The sequence below is a fragment of the Thunnus albacares genome, chromosome 10, assembly GCF_914725855.1.
Source record: "Thunnus albacares chromosome 10, fThuAlb1.1, whole genome shotgun sequence".
In the NCBI taxonomy this organism is placed as follows: domain Eukaryota; kingdom Metazoa; phylum Chordata; class Actinopteri; order Scombriformes; family Scombridae; genus Thunnus; species Thunnus albacares.
In genome coordinates, this window is record NC_058115.1 from 9,460,173 (window position 1) to 9,477,681 (window position 17,509).

The 17,509-nt window shown below is 40.4% G+C and overlaps 1 protein-coding gene across 4 annotated transcripts in view; it reads left to right on the forward strand.

Annotated features, from left to right (window-relative positions):
* si:ch211-26b3.4 (connector enhancer of kinase suppressor of ras 2) overlaps window positions 1-17,509 on the forward strand; it is a 61,057-nt gene that overhangs the window by 35,471 nt on the left and 8,077 nt on the right. For 2 of the 4 annotated variants that reach the window (XM_044364494.1, XM_044364496.1), the window contains exons 10-19: window positions 5,840-5,967; window positions 6,084-6,295; window positions 7,860-7,946; window positions 8,759-8,967; window positions 12,511-12,548; window positions 12,658-12,715; window positions 14,118-14,166; window positions 14,904-15,076; window positions 16,268-16,341; window positions 16,476-16,547. In XM_044364494.1, coding sequence (XP_044220429.1) covers window positions 5,840-5,967; window positions 6,084-6,295; window positions 7,860-7,946; window positions 8,759-8,967; window positions 12,511-12,548; window positions 12,658-12,715; window positions 14,118-14,166; window positions 14,904-15,076; window positions 16,268-16,341; window positions 16,476-16,547 — 1,100 coding nt within the window. The remainder of the gene's footprint in view (window positions 1-5,839; window positions 5,968-6,083; window positions 6,296-7,859; window positions 7,947-8,758; window positions 8,968-12,510; window positions 12,549-12,657; window positions 12,716-14,117; window positions 14,167-14,903; window positions 15,077-16,267; window positions 16,342-16,475; window positions 16,548-17,509) is intronic. The other 2 variants (XM_044364495.1, XM_044364498.1) reach the window with 1 other exon arrangement.

Genomic DNA, 17,509 nt, shown 5'->3' on the forward strand with positions numbered 1-17,509 from the left:
ATTGATTACATCACATTATGTTGCTTGAGGATCATTTGGAATGAAGGGTTTCAATTAGTGCATGTAATTATTATGAAAATATTGCAAGAGTAATACAATGATAAGAAATAAAACAAAAAATAGAAGAAAAAACACATCCAGGGTCTGACATATGGCTATAGGCATACAACATTATGAATACTTAGAGGATTTTTAGTTTATTTTCCTTGTTTTTAGTTTTAAACTTGTGCATTTGAAAATGTAAAATTACAGGCACTTCTTGAGCCAAATCATGTTATCAGTGTAAAAAATACTAATTACAGAATTTTATTTGAGAAAACCAACTCTTAGCCTGGCCTCTCACTTTGCTGTTAACTAGTGTTTACATGTTAGCTGGTTAGCTATCATAGCCTCAAGCCAGCTAGCCTTGCTTGAGTCCTGCACTCTTCAAATAAGAGAAATAATGCATAATTGTATCAACACTGATATTCTAGTTAATGTATGCAGTAAGTAAAATGTTACTTAAGTAAGTAAAATGTTAGGTAAAAGATAAGTTGCTAAGAAGCTTTCATTAACAACATTAACTAGAACATCAGTGTTGATACAATATGCATATATATACATATACTTTTTGTAGTTATAGTTAGGATTTGTGGTAGCATAATTTGGCACTGTGTAAAGTAAGCTGTGTTGCACCTTGAGCTTTATCTTTGACTCATTCTCAGTTCTTGTTTTTACTGCCCACGCTCTGCTTTCTCCTACTGGCATTTTAAACAAATATTTTCAAAGGGAACTTGTCCACTGTTTGACCTTGCATCAGTCCTCCTGTTGAGCATTTCAACAAATGTCTTATTTTCACAGCCTGCTGTACTGCTGGCACAGTTGAAAATCATTCACAAATGTGTCAGTAGCCTGATTTTCACCTGAAGCCTATTTTATTTGGATGCAGATAACTAAAAAATGAAGTATTGGAGGAGAAAAATGGCTTATTCAATAGAATTTCTTCCATTTGTCTGTTTTTGCACCAGAGATGTGTGTGGAATAATTCAAATGAAATAATATGGCCTCATCAGGAACTATAGTGCAGAGCAACAAGGTCACCAAATGTTCCATCCACGCTCCCAGACATATTCACATTTAGTGAGACTTAGGTCCTGATTCATTCAACCTTTGCCCCAAAGGACATCTTCTTTTCAAAAGGGAGTAAATTTTTAATGTACAGTACATCTAAAAGGTGGAATGCTTGTGTGAAGGCTTACAGCTCACAGGGGGGTGTACACATTTCACTTGAGGGCAAATACTTTGTAAATCCGTCATTCAGTCAGAGCCAAGAGGAATCACTCAACACTTTTGGTGCACAAAAAGAACAAGTTGTGCCGAGACGGATGCAGGGGTGAGACGAGGGCTAGTCTGATGCTGCCTGAGTGCTTTGTGAAGCGGCGACTGTCTTGTCAGGCCCCTGTGTTCCACGGCTGCTATTTTTAACCTTGCATCAGGCTAATTCATTTACATGCTACATGCATGCTTTGATCTCTGCTCAGTGCTTGGCTGCTCTTTGGCTTTTTCTCTGTCTTTCTTTCATTCTTTGTTTTCTAAATAGGTGTCCCCTTTTTCCCCTTTACGTTTTTTATCCTTCCCCCCTCGCTGTCAATTCCAGCATCCCTGTTTTTTGTTCTTTTCAAGCAACTGTTGTCTGTATTTATGTTTTTTTCTACATGTCTGTGAACACAGATACGGTATATATGTAACAATATGTACTGTATGTGCATGTGTGAGTGCTAGCATTAACATGGGTACATGAGAGACTTACAGATTTCGCAGTTTAGTGTGTTTTGTGAATATGGTTTCTATAACGGCCCAGGAACTATTTAAACCCTGTAAAGACCCATTTGACTTCAAGCCTGCTGCAGCTTGATCTCTTTCTATAACAGGCTAGAGAACTGTTCTTTTCTCCAGGTTGCTGCCTTGTTAGATCATTGCTTTAAGTTGGTGCTATGAGCATATTGTTATATGTGCTGTGTGCAACAGCAGAGGATTGTGGGAATGGTTTTGTGAGAGTGTTCTACCCTGATGGGCTGCTAAGACACAAACGCACCGTGAGCGCCCATATCAGAGCGCAGAGATATCTGTAGGAGAGGAGAAGAAAGGAGTGTTTTAGATTTGTTCTCTCACAGAAAGACTGGAGCTCTTAATTATTCATAAGCAACTACAGGCAGCTCCACTGGCTTTGAAACAAGAGCCGCTACTCAGCAAATGCTGGAGATAATTCACTGAATCCAAAATATCCTGCTAAACAGGCTGTGTGTGTGTGCTGGGGTGGGGGGTGTGCACACATTTCTAAGCATGGCCATATGCATGCTTGTCCATCTGTATGTGTCAGAGCAAGTGTGTTTCTGTGCATGTGTGTGCACGCATGCAGAGAGATGTTTTCCGTTATCGGTCCCGTTGCTCCTTTGAGAGGCGAAGGAACTGGGTCACTGCACTCTGTAAGCAAGGCTTTGGATGCATACTGTACGTACTCACTCCCAAACAAACACACATACAAACAAATGCACACTCATACCTCTAAGCCTGGTTTTGGAGGATGAATTGTACGGCTGTGAAGTTTAGCCCAAATGTGGCAAACATTCAACTGGATTATAACTGAATCCACAAAGGAAACAATTTATCTCTGCAAATTATCATGTGATTCCAGCCCCAAATCCCTCTATGGCAACCTCTTTTATTCCACTAAATAATAGCACGTCTCTCTCTCTCTCTCTTTCTTTCTCTCTCTCTCTTTCTGTTTATGTATGTGTGTTTGCATGTGTGTCTGTCTGTGTGTGTGTGTGTGTGTGTGTTGTCAACGGTAGAACGGAAGAAGAGCAATTTGATGATCCACTGTAATTACAATGCTGGCAATGATTTCAACAAATAACACTAGGATTACTGTGACGCTGCATGCATGCATACATGTGCGCTGCGCTGCTGCAAAATGTACATGTAGGTAGTCGGTTCATGTGTGACTGAAGGCCACATCAGCGTCCACATCACAGGTCACTCCACTGGTCACATGTTTGCCACATATTGTCTGTGACCCCACTTTCATAAATCTGTTATATGTTTAGACATATAAATAATTACTTATTGTGAATGCCTGCTATTTTAGGCAACATGTATCGGCCGGTTATGTATTATTGATGGGTTAGCTGAATGGGTGAGTATGGGTATAGCTTCTTTGACATCTTAGTTACAGTACATTCCTTTGGTCTATTTTTGTGTTAGTGGCAGAAGTTTGGACACAATGATGCCATAGCAACTTAAAAAAACTGACATCATGTTAAGGATGTATCTGCTCTATTTAAGCTGTAAAGTAGGACTGGAGAAGATGATGTAAATGTTAAATTGTCATTTGTCTGAATAACAATAACTGTTGACAAAACACTCTCACCTCATGGTTCATTTAGTAGCTGTTCTGGAGCTTTAGGACATATCACATGATCTTCAGCAGATGCAGTTTGATGCTCAACTTGTAAGCGAACATGGACAAGAAGTCCTCAAGGTGCTCAGAAAAAAACCTAAATTTGAACATCTACAATTCATTGATAACTGTGCAAAGTCTGCTGATGAAGCTCATGTGATATGATTCAAAGCTCTAGAACAGCTGGCCTACTAAATGGACCTTGAGATTATTTTGTCAACTGGTGTTTCCAATATCAAGAATGAACTTTGAAGCTCAGTAATAATAACTATTACTTTAATACATAAGCACATGACTTTTCTTCTCTCATGCATGCTTACTTTTTATATGTTTGTCTTGATTAATTACAACATGACAAGTAAAAGATTCTGGGCTTCTGGACAGGACTGGGGGCTGATCATTGATGTCTAACATCTGGTTAGACATCACTGGATGTTGTAGCTATTCTCCATTTAATTATATAGAATCCAGACTAGAGCTGCCTGACCAATAAATCATCTGGGGTAATATTATATATATATTAGTCAATTTTAGCTTATTGTTAGCTATCAGTATTAGCCCGTATATCATCTTGTGTTGTGTCTAGTGCTAGTTAGCAAATGTTATCATGCTAACACGCTAAACTATGGTGAACATGGCAAACCTTATACCTACGAAACATTGTTACTGTGAACATGTTAGCGTACTTTAGCGACATTAGCAGTTAGCTCAAATCGCCTCTTTGCCTAAGTATAGCCTCACCAAGCTGCTAGCATGGCTGCAGACTTATTGTAAAATGTTCCACTCAGTGTATATTTTGCTCACAATTCTTTAATAACCAAAAGGCCTAAAAAATACAGTAGACAAGTAGTTAGTTAGTTAGTTATCATCCAGCCCGACTGTTAAGTTTATATTTATAGTGATTTTGTGCTTTTAAGTCCCTTATATAGTTAAAATATCATGTTCAGCACATTAGAGTGTGTGTGTGATTTGGCATGTGTGCATGTAAAGGCAGTGCCATGGGGAATACTGGTCTGGAGAGCGTTTCAGTAGTACATTTTTAGGTAGTTTGGAGTGGACGCAGCAGGGGTCAAATGGTTTAAGTGCTGTTTTAACAGACTGGGATTTTGCCCGCTGTGGAAGTCCAATCTCTCAGTACTTCCACCCCCACCCCCCTCCCCTTCCCCTTTTTCATGCAGGCAGCAGTGGGCTGTAATCACTAAATTACTGTTTTCACTCTCAGCTCCAGTCACCACACCGCACAGCTCCCCCGCCTTGCTCTCCCTCTCCTGCACTCTTTCCCTCTGTCTCTCTCTCATTGTCCTATTTCCTTTGCTCTCCTCTCTCCGTCTCTCTCTCGCATCCCTCTTTTTCCACCCCGTCTTCATTATTTATTGTGAAGCCGTCTTACTGTAAGCTGCCTTCAGAAGAGGAAGAGTGTGAGAGAGAAAGAGATGAAGATCGAGACAGGGCCTGGGGATGGAGGTAGTGGAGGGGGTGGTGGAGGGAGTGGGTGGAGGGGGGCAGCGGTGGAAAGTTTGGAATATGAAATGAATTCGCCTAATGCACTGCTGATGAAATGATGAAACACTGGGTTTCCTTAATGAGAACGCTACCCGCCTCGCCATCGCTCAGGCTCCGTGTCTGTTTATCCATTCTGTCCACACTCGCATCTCCTCTCTAAAATGGAGCGTACTCCTCAGACATACAGTAAAACACTCCATCTTTTACAATCTGTAAACCTCTTTCTCTGGGAGAAATTGCCAGCATGAGCTACGTATTTGTCACCCCAGCTGTTCCAGCTGAGAACAAATATAATTCATTTGAAATTTGGACTGAGTTCCCGTGACATCAGAAGTGAGGCAAATGAATCTACATGTCCTTGAGTCAAGCTGAGGTATAGGAGGCCACGCTAGCTTTCCTCTGTCCTCTCCGTCTTTTGTAACATAGGAGAGAGGAGAAAGTCAGAGAGAGTAGGGGAGAGGAGAGGAGGGGTTGTCATGGGAACAGACATGGAGAGCCCTATGTGAGTGAAGAGGCTTGAGACAAAATGACAGAATAGTGAAACGATTGAACGTGGGAGAGGCTGCACAGTCAGACAGATATAAAAAAAGACAACATACACAACATGGCAGCTCCGTGGAAATAACTCTCTTGTTTGTGATTCAGTGTTAAAACAAGTGCTGGCTGCAATACAAGGAGAGAAATCACAAATAAAAGGTTCCCTTCCCTCGTAACACCATAAACTGCTTGCTTGTTTGTTTTTCTCTGTGAGGTAGGTGGGAGCAGGGGAAGATCTAATGCTCAGTTTCTGCAGGTTGTGCTCTGCAGATCCCTTCACCATCTTCCAATTATAACATAATGAAAAGGAGCTGAAATAGAGTAATTCTCTCCTTATTTCTCTCCTCTCTCTTCCTTCAGCCGGTCCCCACCAGCCCCACCAGCACCTCCCCTACACCTGGTGGAACTTTGGGCATGTCCAAAATGGACGCCCCAAGCATGCAGGACGTCTATATCCTGTCTCCTGTCTCTGGACTCTACAGCACCAGGTCAGACGCTTACACACACATGCAGATGTTTGATGATAATGATCATGATGATTATTATTATACTGATGATGACACTGATCGTGGTGCTGATGACATCTCTGCTGCTCTCTCTCCAGGGAGGAGCTGGGTTTGATGTCATGTGACGACATCAGCCGGTACAGCGTGAGCTCCCAGTCCGGCTCCAAAGGTTCAGAGGCGGTCAGCTACTACCTGGACCAGGACAGCGGTCAGTACTTCTCTCTGCTGGAGGGAGATGGACCCCCAGGGCCTGACTACGACAGGGGCCGCAATACGGGGGTTCGCAGGCGGGACAAGACCCCCACCCATGGTAAGACGGAGACTGCAATTTATGAATTGGAGCAGGAATGGCTCCGGACTTGTGCTTGTCTAGTAGAACAGCACGTGATCTCTCACCAGTTTTCTCACCTTTTTATTTTCACCTTTTCCTCAGAACTCCTCCTTATGTGTTCATCACTCGCTTCATGGCTCTGCTTCTTTGTGTCTTTATCTTGGGTACACACATCCTAAAAACACTGATCACATGCTGAAGGGTCAGTCCAAAAACAGTGTCTCCAGCTCCCTGTCTGCCCCACCACATGTGCCCCCCCTCGTCTTCTCAGACCGTTAAGACATCCTGTAATTTCATGGGAGACTCTGAAGGGGTCACTATACGTGAAAGGCGAGGGTCCCGTGACTGACAGCTGCATCAATAAGCTACTTCTCAAAAAGACTGGATTACCAGTAGAGTAAATCAGGCAGCTGCTATTCTTTTAGATCTGGTTAGTTTTGAAAAATGATTCAAATGTCATAATCAATGTAAATGTAATGTAAAAAAAGAAAAAGGTGATTACAAGAGAAACAGAGGCTAAATAAAGACTGCTAGCTAACCAACCTCACTACAGAACATTTCACCCCTCATGAATATTCATGCTAACATCACTTATATTTAGTCAGATTCTGAAAACCACGGTTTGGTCCTTGGATTTTATGTACATTTTAATGTACTTGGACATTTTATTGTACTTGCACTAAAACTGGATATATGTCAAGGCAGCTGGAAACTTTGTAAAGAATAAATAAGAAAGAATAGAGAAAAAAAAGAGTAAAAATAAAATATACCCTCTAAAAAAAACAGTTAGGGTTCCCTAAATTAAAATTTACTTTATTTTATACAGTCTATGTGATTTCTGTATTACTACTAATACTGACACAGAATTTCTCCTCAAATTAGCAGACCTGTGCTCGCTCTGCTACCCATGTTGTGGTGGACTTCACTGACCTGGTTCCAGACCTCTGAATTGTTCAGCCATTCAAATAGTTCAGGTGTTGAGCTCACTGACAGCTGTTGGCAAAACAACAACTGAGTAGTTGGAAGTCAAAATGGGGATGTAATTTTCTTGTGCCTGAGCCAGAGAAAGAGCGACATACAAATAACCCAAAAAACCTGGCGGCAGGGATGGATGTAGTGAGTTGACTTACGGAAATAAATAAATAAATTGGAATATTTTTTCTATCAACATGACAAGTGTTACGCTGCTTTTAGCGACCGCTACTGCAAGCTATGTAAGTTAACCCACACTCCCAAACATGAATATGATATCATGACAAACATCAACACAATATCAGACTAAATAATAAAGTAAAAAGGAAATACTACTAGCTTAACTGTGTTACAACCTGAAATTTGGTCAAGTGACCCTTGCCTTGCATGTCACAGCAGTCCCTGGAGAGCCTCCCGTACCTTCCCCCTCACCTGCACACACCTTCTCTCCCTTTCACCTGTCCACCCGTCCAGCTGTCACCCACGCTGTCTCTCGGTCAACGTCTCTCCGCAACACCCACCCCATAGCCAACCCCCCTAGCCGACTCTGATTGCTGATTGGTCGTTCCAGGTGACCTCAGACCTGTTTCCATGCCTCCCGAATATAACTGGATGGCCGAGGCCAAGGAACCCAGCATGGGCAAGAGAGGGAGCCGAGGTACACACACACACACACACAAAGACACGTACACGCAAACACAGGCCATCACAAACTTAAAAGAAGCGGGTTGGACTGGTGCCTTGCTTTCCTCCATACTCAGCTTAACACATTTCAGCTCATCCTCTGGTTATCCATGGTGGTGTGGTTGTGTAAGGGATACATATCTGCCCGGTATGTATCTAACAGAGTGACAAATAAACATAAATGCAAGGAAATTGCATTTATACAGCTGCTCTGGAAATGAGGGTATTTCTATGTGACCAATTCTAACCAGCTCAACCGTTTTGTGGTGAGACTCGATCTGTATTCAACCGAGGATCCTCCAATCTACCATCAGAAAGTCTATGAATAACATTAAAGCACAATACTACTGTCGGGCTCTGCCTTTCTCTCTCTCCTTCTCTTTCTCTCAGTCACTTTTTAGTTTTTCACATTAAAGTATATAGATAATAAACAAATTAGGTGAGAAGCTTTTTCTGTCTGGAGCTAAAGCAGAATAAAACTTTCTGTGACTGACAGGATTTAGTAGTAGTTCCCTCCGAATCAGCGTAATCATTGCAAACAGATTTGCTGTATGTCCCCGGCCGTAGATCCCTATCAGATACTACGGCTTTGAGGCAGTTTTATCCCTTTCTGTTGGGTTTTTATCTATTCAGGGTCTATTCATCCTCATCTGTTTCTACTCTGGGGTTCTCCCTTGACTCTACAACGCTATCTCCGCTGTCTCTGGTTTTCCTCCCTCTGTCGTACGTTCTGTTGAGCCTGTCCATCCTCTAACTGCTGCGTCCATCCACCCCTCTTCCCCACAGATTCAGACAACTCCCTGCTGCGTTACCTCAGCGACGACAAGATCCTGGTGATCGAGGAGGAGCCCGAGGGTCCAGGGAGGGAGAGCCGGCGGGATTCCACCAGACGCTCTCGGCGCAAGAGCCGCAATCCCAGCAGCCCTAGCTTTCCCATCAGCCCTTCCATGCTGTCCTCCACACTGCGCCTAGACCAGCCACCCGATGCTTTGCCTGTATGTACACAGTCTTTTAAATCAGATTTTTTAGCAAATTATATTGGTTTTCATCTGTTTCTAGCTGATTTCTGTAGAATAGTCCCCTAGTAGTAATTTGGTTTACCGACAACAGTCAACAAATAATCAATCAATCAACTGTACATACAGTGTAAGAAAATTACATTATTACTCATGTGCTCCTGGGTTGTATGTAGTTATTACTGTCTTTGTATCTAATGTTTTGCCATGCTGGTTGTTATCAATCAAGTATCAAGTCGTCATTGTCAGGGCTGGAGAGGCAAAATGAAGGGTGAGTAAACCCTGCCTCAGCTACTCTATCGCAGGCCTGCAATGTATGAAAAGATGAACCTATCAGACTGTATCTCAAAAATGTATCTTGAACCTCAATACAATTCATATGATTCATGTTATAGATGAACATTTGGAATTAAACAGATAACAAAACTGACTGATGTAAAATTAATTTGTTTAAACTTAAAGTCAAATCACATACATAAGTGGACAGCTTGACTTATTGATGAAAAATCTACAGTTTTTTGTCTCTCTTAATTGTTAATTGAAAATTAGCATGCAAGTTTTACTGTATTTATACAGCATCAATCATTTTCTTCCAGGTGCCAATCTTGTTTTAAAGTATGCCTTAAAGTCCAACTGAGATTAAATTGAATGTTTTTTTTTGTCTGGTACAGCATACATATCACATGTCCTGTGGTCTTCTTTAGGAAAAAGCAGAAACCAAAAGAGAGAAATTTTATTTTATATTTTCTTTGGTTTCATGATGTTGTTGTATTAATCTGTCTGAATACTGTACAGAATAACTTGTTTCCATACAGCCAATCAGATCTCCTAATTTTAAACCATATTTGCATAAACCAAACTGCAACACAACACCAGTGCCACTCACTTTGCTTAAGTCTAGTTCTTATCTAACTTACAAATACGGGACAAATGATAAGTTATAAAGTATTGAGGGGCTGTGTTTTTATGGGATGTGTTGACAACCAAAAATATAGGTATACTAGCTTTTAAGTATATATTTTTGGTGTCGGCATACCATGACTAGTATAGAAAATATGGTCCAATGTGCATGGACATTTCGAGCCTTTCTTGTGCGTACTTAATATCTGACAGACACAGGTGGCAACAATAAATGAGCACTGAACTGATTAATCAACAAGATGCATTTATTGCAATTGCAAGGACAGGAAAAATGGGAAACAACTGAAACTTTCCTCGTCTCACTGTAGACTTTAGTTAAAAACATGCAGATGAAAAGTCTTCATTCACAGACTGTTGTTATTTAACTGATCAAAGAGTGAACTGAAAATAATTCCTTGTGAACTTTTATCTTTCTTAATCTCATTACTGGTGGCAGATTCAGGTAGTTTTTATAGCTTGTAATTAGTGGCACCAAAATCCTCCTCATGACTTTCATCCTGATTGTTTCCTTTAGCAAACTAGAATAAAGTTACTGGATGTCTTACACTCACTCACACGTCTTTCTGTATCTCACACTTTCTGTCTGTGTCCTTACACATAGAGGGGAACTGTCTGTGATTGCAGGATAGGTCATTGTGTTTCACACATTCACACACATTGTTGTTGTAGAGGAGACCAAGGAGAGTGAGGATGATCAGTGTTATAGCATAGCTGCCAGCTTCACGGATTATGAGAATGACAGTGACACTTTCAAATACGCCCCTCTCTAACGTTCTGGTTGCGTTTTCTCTCGTACGCACACACACAGGTACACCCACACAAACACACACTGGCACAGAGGAGTGCATTTGTATGCACGGTAACCATCTCACGACTCATCCTAATATCCCCATCTCCTCAGACACGCCTGATTCTAAATAGGAGTTTATTCTGGACAAACACATACACACTTGCATGCGCGCACACACACACACACACACACACACACGTATCCCTGTGAGTAGGTGTGTGACTCAGCATCAGCCAGACCAATTACAAGCGCGACTGACAGACTGTGCTTAAAACACGACGCACGCAAACACACACGCGCGCACACACACACACACACACAGATATACACAGCGCTCTAACAGCTTAGCTCACACCAGCCCTCTCTAACCCGCTCAGCTGTGTGTTTCTCATGGTGGTGACTCATATCTATTCAGTGGCACATGAAGTATACTATCCTGCGCTAACAAGCATATGTTAACCTTAATGACCTGCTTGCTTTCTCTCTCTCATCCTCTCTGTATGTTTCTTCCATTAGCCTAACAATACACCAACATTTTGGGCAAAAAACATGTTACATGATTTACCGATGGACATCGAGATTTAGTGAAATGCATGTTAGTTTAGTGTATCATAATGCACAACGCCACATAATAGTAGCACACAAGAACTTTTAACAACTTGTGTTGCATAAAGGCAAATTATGAGATAGTGGGCTCCTGGGCAGATGCCTAAAAGGCTCCTCTTCCAAACTTTTATGACAAGATTCCTTCTTTATCAGGACATCTTTAAAGTGAAGATGCATTTCAGAGGAAATTTTCACCGAGCTGTTTTACTCTTTAACAAGAAATGTTTAAGATCTGGTGCAATATTTTAGGAAAATACACTTATTTGCTTTGAAAAGATTGATATCATTCTCATGTCTGTGCATTAAGTACTTAGCTTTAGCCTAGCTTAGCATAAAAACTGGAGGCAGGGGGAAGCAACTAACAAAAATATGCTTACCAGCAACTCAAAAGCTCACTAATTAACATGGCGTATGTAGTTTGCACAGAAGTGATAAAATAAGGTTGAGGTTGTAGGGGGAGTTAGTGCTGTAACTAGGGATACAAAGTGTTAAAATAAAACACAACCATTTTGTAAATTCTATAAAATACATTTCATGGAGGAGGATTATACATACATACATGTGGGCCTATCAGTGGTTCACAAAAGCCAGCTACACCTCGGGAACAATTCCTCTTCTACCACAACTGATTAAATTATAGTCATCAGGAAATCAAGCCCATAATCAGCTAGAAATGGTCTGCTGGTGATGGAACTGATCAAATACATTTACAGTAGCAGCTGAGGTCCAATGAATGGGAAAGCAATATATAAAAAATAATAAAAATAATTTTAAAAAGCATATTTAAAAACCTTAAATACATGCACAGGAAGTGACCTCACTGCTAGCTAAAACTGTTGTCATCTCAGGTAAAAAGGCTTGTGTTATTTTTCAGTGGTCTTTCATGCTATATAGTCTTTTAGTAACTTATTTACTGTATTGATTTTTAGTTGCTGGTAAGTTCAGGCATGTTCATACATACAGTATGTATGACAGAAGATAAATTAAGGACATTACCCATCATGTAAAATTGTACATACACTGTACACAGCACAGGCAAAAAGCACAAAGCAGCACAGAGATGATAATTACTATAATTAAGTGTGTGTACGTGTGTGTGTGTGTGTGTGTGTGTGTGTGTGTGTGTGTGTGTGTGTGTGTGTGTGTCTTTGTGGAGGGTTTTTAGAAGCTCTTTAATGAAGTCCTTTCTCTTCTCTGTCCATCAGCGAGGTGCGGACACACTGCGAGCAGACACAACAGACAGGTGGGTTTGTGTTTGTGGTTGTCTGTGGTTTGACCACATGCTTGGGATTGATGGAAGGAGTTGTAAGAGTCGTTGGTGGTCACATTCAATCCTGTCCTTCCTCCTGCAGGTACTCGGGCTCAGGAAGCTCAGGAGCGGCCTCCATGAGGAAGGTAGGGGAGCAGAGAGTGAGTCAACGGGGTTTTTCTTTCTTTTTTTTAAATAAATCCATGCATACTATTTCTGACTATTTATCTGCTTCCTTTTTAAACAATATTCTGTGACTCAAAACCCATTTTAATGAAGCAACAGAGGCTTCACAGCTACATCAAAAATCTCCTAGCAACCACATCCGCTGTTACACAGAGATTGATTGCGTCCAAATAACAGCTAAACATACCGCCAGACAAGAAGAGGAGAGATACCTGAGATTAGATCCATTCAGTACTGCAATAATTAAATTAAACATTAAAGTCAGGTGAGGTAAATTGGTTTCCATATTTAGGTCACTGTGACACAGGAAGCTGTGTTAGTCATTAGCCCTAGCCTCTCCTCCAAAGCACTACAAGTTGTAGCATAAAATGAGTAAGCTCAGTGGACTATAAACAGATATTTATTAGTCTTTGTTACCTAGATAAATTGCCAGCAGTCTTATTCAGCTATGTTAGTGTTAATGGTAACATCTACTGTATAGCCACTAGGCCTACTCACGCTAACTTCCACTGGATACATTAGCCACACTGCAATATGTTATTTACAGTAATACTACAGACTGCTTGCTAACATGCTGGCATAAACACAAATTCTGATTTTAAAGTGAGACCATGTAACATTTGAAAGACAAATTAACAGTCTTTCTCTGACAAATAAAAAGTTACATTCATGAGAAATTAAAGGTACTCTTGTTCAGTTCGGTAGACTCAGGAGTTTTGCTGCTACAGTGTTACTTGGTCTGGTGTGACCAGTAGCTAATGGTGGCTGGTCTTAGCTAATGTTACCAAATATTGCTGTAGAAGAGACATTACAGAGTCAATTCATATGACTCTCTCTCTCCTTACTTGTGCTACTGTTGCTAGAGTATACAGTAAACTACTACATTTTAGCATTTAACATGGCTATTTGTGCCAGTTGTGCCATTGTCCAGCAAAAGTTATACAGGCAGAAATTAAAATTCTTTTACATGCAATCAACATATAATCAGACCACAGTGGGTTAATTTCATGAACATTGCCTCTAAATACAGTCTGAGGAAAATTGAAATTTATAAAATAAGTACAGAAAATCTACTTTTCGATGCATTTCAGCATTTTCAGATATTCTGAAAGTTGTACCCAAGGTGATGTAATTTACCACATCCTAATATGACTGTGGTTTAGTTTCTGTGGTAGACAGCTTTCTGGTATCCATTGCAGGTTGTAGGGCACTTCCTGGCAGTTGCAGCTTCAATATTGTGATCCCTCTGTGCCTGTAAGGGCCAGATTATGCTAGAAAAGAAATGTATTAACATTAACCCAGAAGGTTTGCCTGAACATGTCTTTTTCATAAGTTTTTTTATGAGCTAACATCTCTTTTTCTCTCTCTCCTCTCTAGTCTTTCCATTACACCTCTCTAAGAACGAAAACCAAAAAGAGAAGTAAAGGTAAACACATTCTCTCTTTGTATCCTCTGACGTATAATCCTTACAGCACTACTGTGTAACATGTTAGCATAATGTAGAGGAGTAGAGTAAACCCGTTATTCTAAATGTCTTGACTTCAAACCGTGCCTGACAGACTGTAGGTGCCGTGACTGGCATGTTGACTGTGGTGTGTGACTGTATGAAGATGAAATGGTAACAGGAGAGAGGGAGCCGAGGCAGAATTGATGACATCAGACACTGCCTATGTACTGTATGTGAAAAGTCCAGATGTGCAATGCTTGGGATGAAGCAGTGCACACACAGGTGCAATAACACTGCACTTGCAAAACAGGAAATTTACATTTACAGATTTACTTGCCAACACCTGCCAATTGTGTTTTTTCCCTCATTTTCCTTGTCATGAATGATTGTTTGCCTTTTTTGGATTATCCTAATTTATCACTGTCATTGATGTAATACTGGGGATATTCTTCAGATTCGCAGATGTGCAAAAAATCCTTTAGTTTGTGGGGATTCAAATGTTCAGATTGCCTGCTGATTTGATAGGGAGACAGAGCTCACTTCAAACTATGTGAGGCAGTGAGTCCAGACATTTGGATTGAGCCTTTAACCACAGACATACTGTATACATGACCACAGTTATTCAAATTTTTATTTTGCATAATTCAGCTCTAAATACTATAGAAATAACCTTTGTAGTAATTCACCGTTGTCATGGTTCTCTCCTCTCATCGCAGGTTCCCTCACTAGTGCCAGTCGAAGGAGAATCTCCTGTAAGGACCTGGGTCACGGTGACTGTGAGGGCTGGCTGTGGAAGAAGAAGGATGCTAAAGGCTACTTCACACAGAAATGGAGGAAGTACTGGTTCATCCTCAAAGAGTCTTGCCTCTACTGGTACACCAACCAGAATGTAAGCCATCCTACTCAGATATCATTATGTCCTCACTCTCAGAGCTAAACTCCTCTAGTTTTTATTCCAGTCCAATCTGGCACTACTTATTCTCCCTGCATCTCTATTCAGTTTTGGTTTTTTTTAAAAACTGTATTGACAAAACTATTAAAAACAGTTATCTTAAAAAAAAAAAAAATAGGGGGATTAAAGGGACACTCCACCGAGCCTTGAGACTTCAAATGTTTGACTGAAAATCTGCATTATAAACCGGTGGCAGGAAGTCTGAAAGATAAGGGCATTTAAATGTCAAGTGAAATATGCTATTAGGTTGCATTATGGGAACTGTAGGATCCATTGTTTTTGTAGTTTGACCCATGCTAGAGACCAAAAGTCAGGATATCTCTGCCTCTGCAGCATCGTTTTTGACCATTCTTAGTGTTAATACTAAATGGTACCCTTTATATACAGATTACAGATATGAAAAGTATTATATATAAACATAATAACATCAAAATTACCATGTAAGTGCATTGTCCCTAGTTTAAATTCAGCAGAGGATTTTTGTAGCATGTCATCTCTTTCATGTATGCAAAAAAAATATTAAAAAGAAGAAATAACAGACAATTTGATATACAACCGACATACCATGAAACATTACCAAGAACAATAACACTTACAAAACACACAACAGACTTTACTTTAAAAAAAATGTTACACAGACTTGTAATAGAAATTGAATTTCTATTAATTGATTTTTTTTGTTTTATTTGCTTTAGAAAAATCATAATTGTGAGAAAATGACAAAAACAAACACTGACAGTCGGGGAATATCTTTCAGCCTTCTCACCAGTTGATCTGATAAATGCATTCAAGGCATTTTGACCTCACGCAAAGGCAAAACTCATTGTAAGACATGTATTATTAGAATACATGCTAAATTATGATGAAAAATACAACTTGGCATGACTGTGACATTGACTGTAAATGTTCAAATCTATTCCTATAACTCACTTTCACAGTTAATACAGTCATATCTCATCTGTCTTTCTTATGTTAAGTGGTGGAAGGAGTCCCGGCCAATGTAAACAACATATGTTGCTGTCATACTCTTGACTAGAATACTACCATCCCAAATAAAATTGGTGTGCGTGACATTTTGTTCTCTGTGTTGATGATGTACCACCACTCTCCATCTGTCTCTGCCTGCAGGATGAGAAAGCTGAGGGCTTCATCAGCCTCCCTGAGTTCAGAATAGACCGAGCCATAGAGTGCAGACGGAAATTGTGAGTGTCCCTCACATGTCGCTGAAATTATTAATCAAGCACATTTGCTGTAACCCACACAACATGAACGCACGCAAACCTACTGTGCATACAGAAAACCACTAATCAGTCTTCTTCTCTCTGACTGACTGCAGTGCCTTCAAAGCCTGTCATCCCAAAATCAAGAGCTTCTTCTTCGCCACAGATTGTCTGGAGGAAATGAATAGGTGAGTGTGTTTGTGTGTGTGTGTGTGTTAGTGTATATATATGTGCCTGTGTGAGTCTCTTGAGTATGTTTGTGTCTTAATGTGGAAAAGTCAGATGCTGGGGACGTCACGTGTTCTTTCATGAATATTTTAACTAAGTAAACCAAGTTTACACCATGCAACGGTCCACCAACACAACACTGTCCATGAATAAGGCATGAACCTGGCCCTCTGTTGTTAAATGTAGAACTGTGTATGTGTGTGTGTGTGTGTGTGTGTGTGTGTGTGTGTGTGTGTGTGTCACGTGTGTGCTTGTGTGAGAGAGATACCGTAGTGATACTTGCAGGAGTGTTATCTGATGAGCTCTAATTATCCACACTTCTCCTCAATGACATGGGGAGATAATTGGGGGAGAATAATTAACCAGCTATATTTGACTTCCATACCGTGTTTGGAGGTACATGTGTGAAAGCGCCATTGCACCTATTTTCATGTGCATTTGTGTGTATGTGTGAATAGGTTGGTGTTGGTATAAGCATTAAAATACTTGCCGTGTTTACATGTCGATTTTCCAGGCTTCTGGAGAGATTCATATACTGTAGACTAAGAGCACAGAATAGCTTCTATAGACAAACAGATCGCCAGAAGCCGCGTCGAAGGTTGAAGTCAAGGACATGATAAAACTGACACTTACTGTAAACTGACAAGGAGAAGATAGACATTATTCTCATGAGAAGATGAAAAGCAACACAGATTGTGTGTTTTCTCTTGTTTTGTTTATTTAGACCGATGTTGGTATGTGTGAGAAAACGCATTTATGTCTGATAAGCTGCCAAATTCATGAATCTGTTACTCAAACTGGACTTTGTGGATCTTATTTCATGTCTCACCGGTACCTGAAATGTAGTTGCACTAAACGCATGCTTAGTGTGTCTAATGTCTAATGTGTGTCAGCATGATTACTGTCTGACTATCCTATGCTA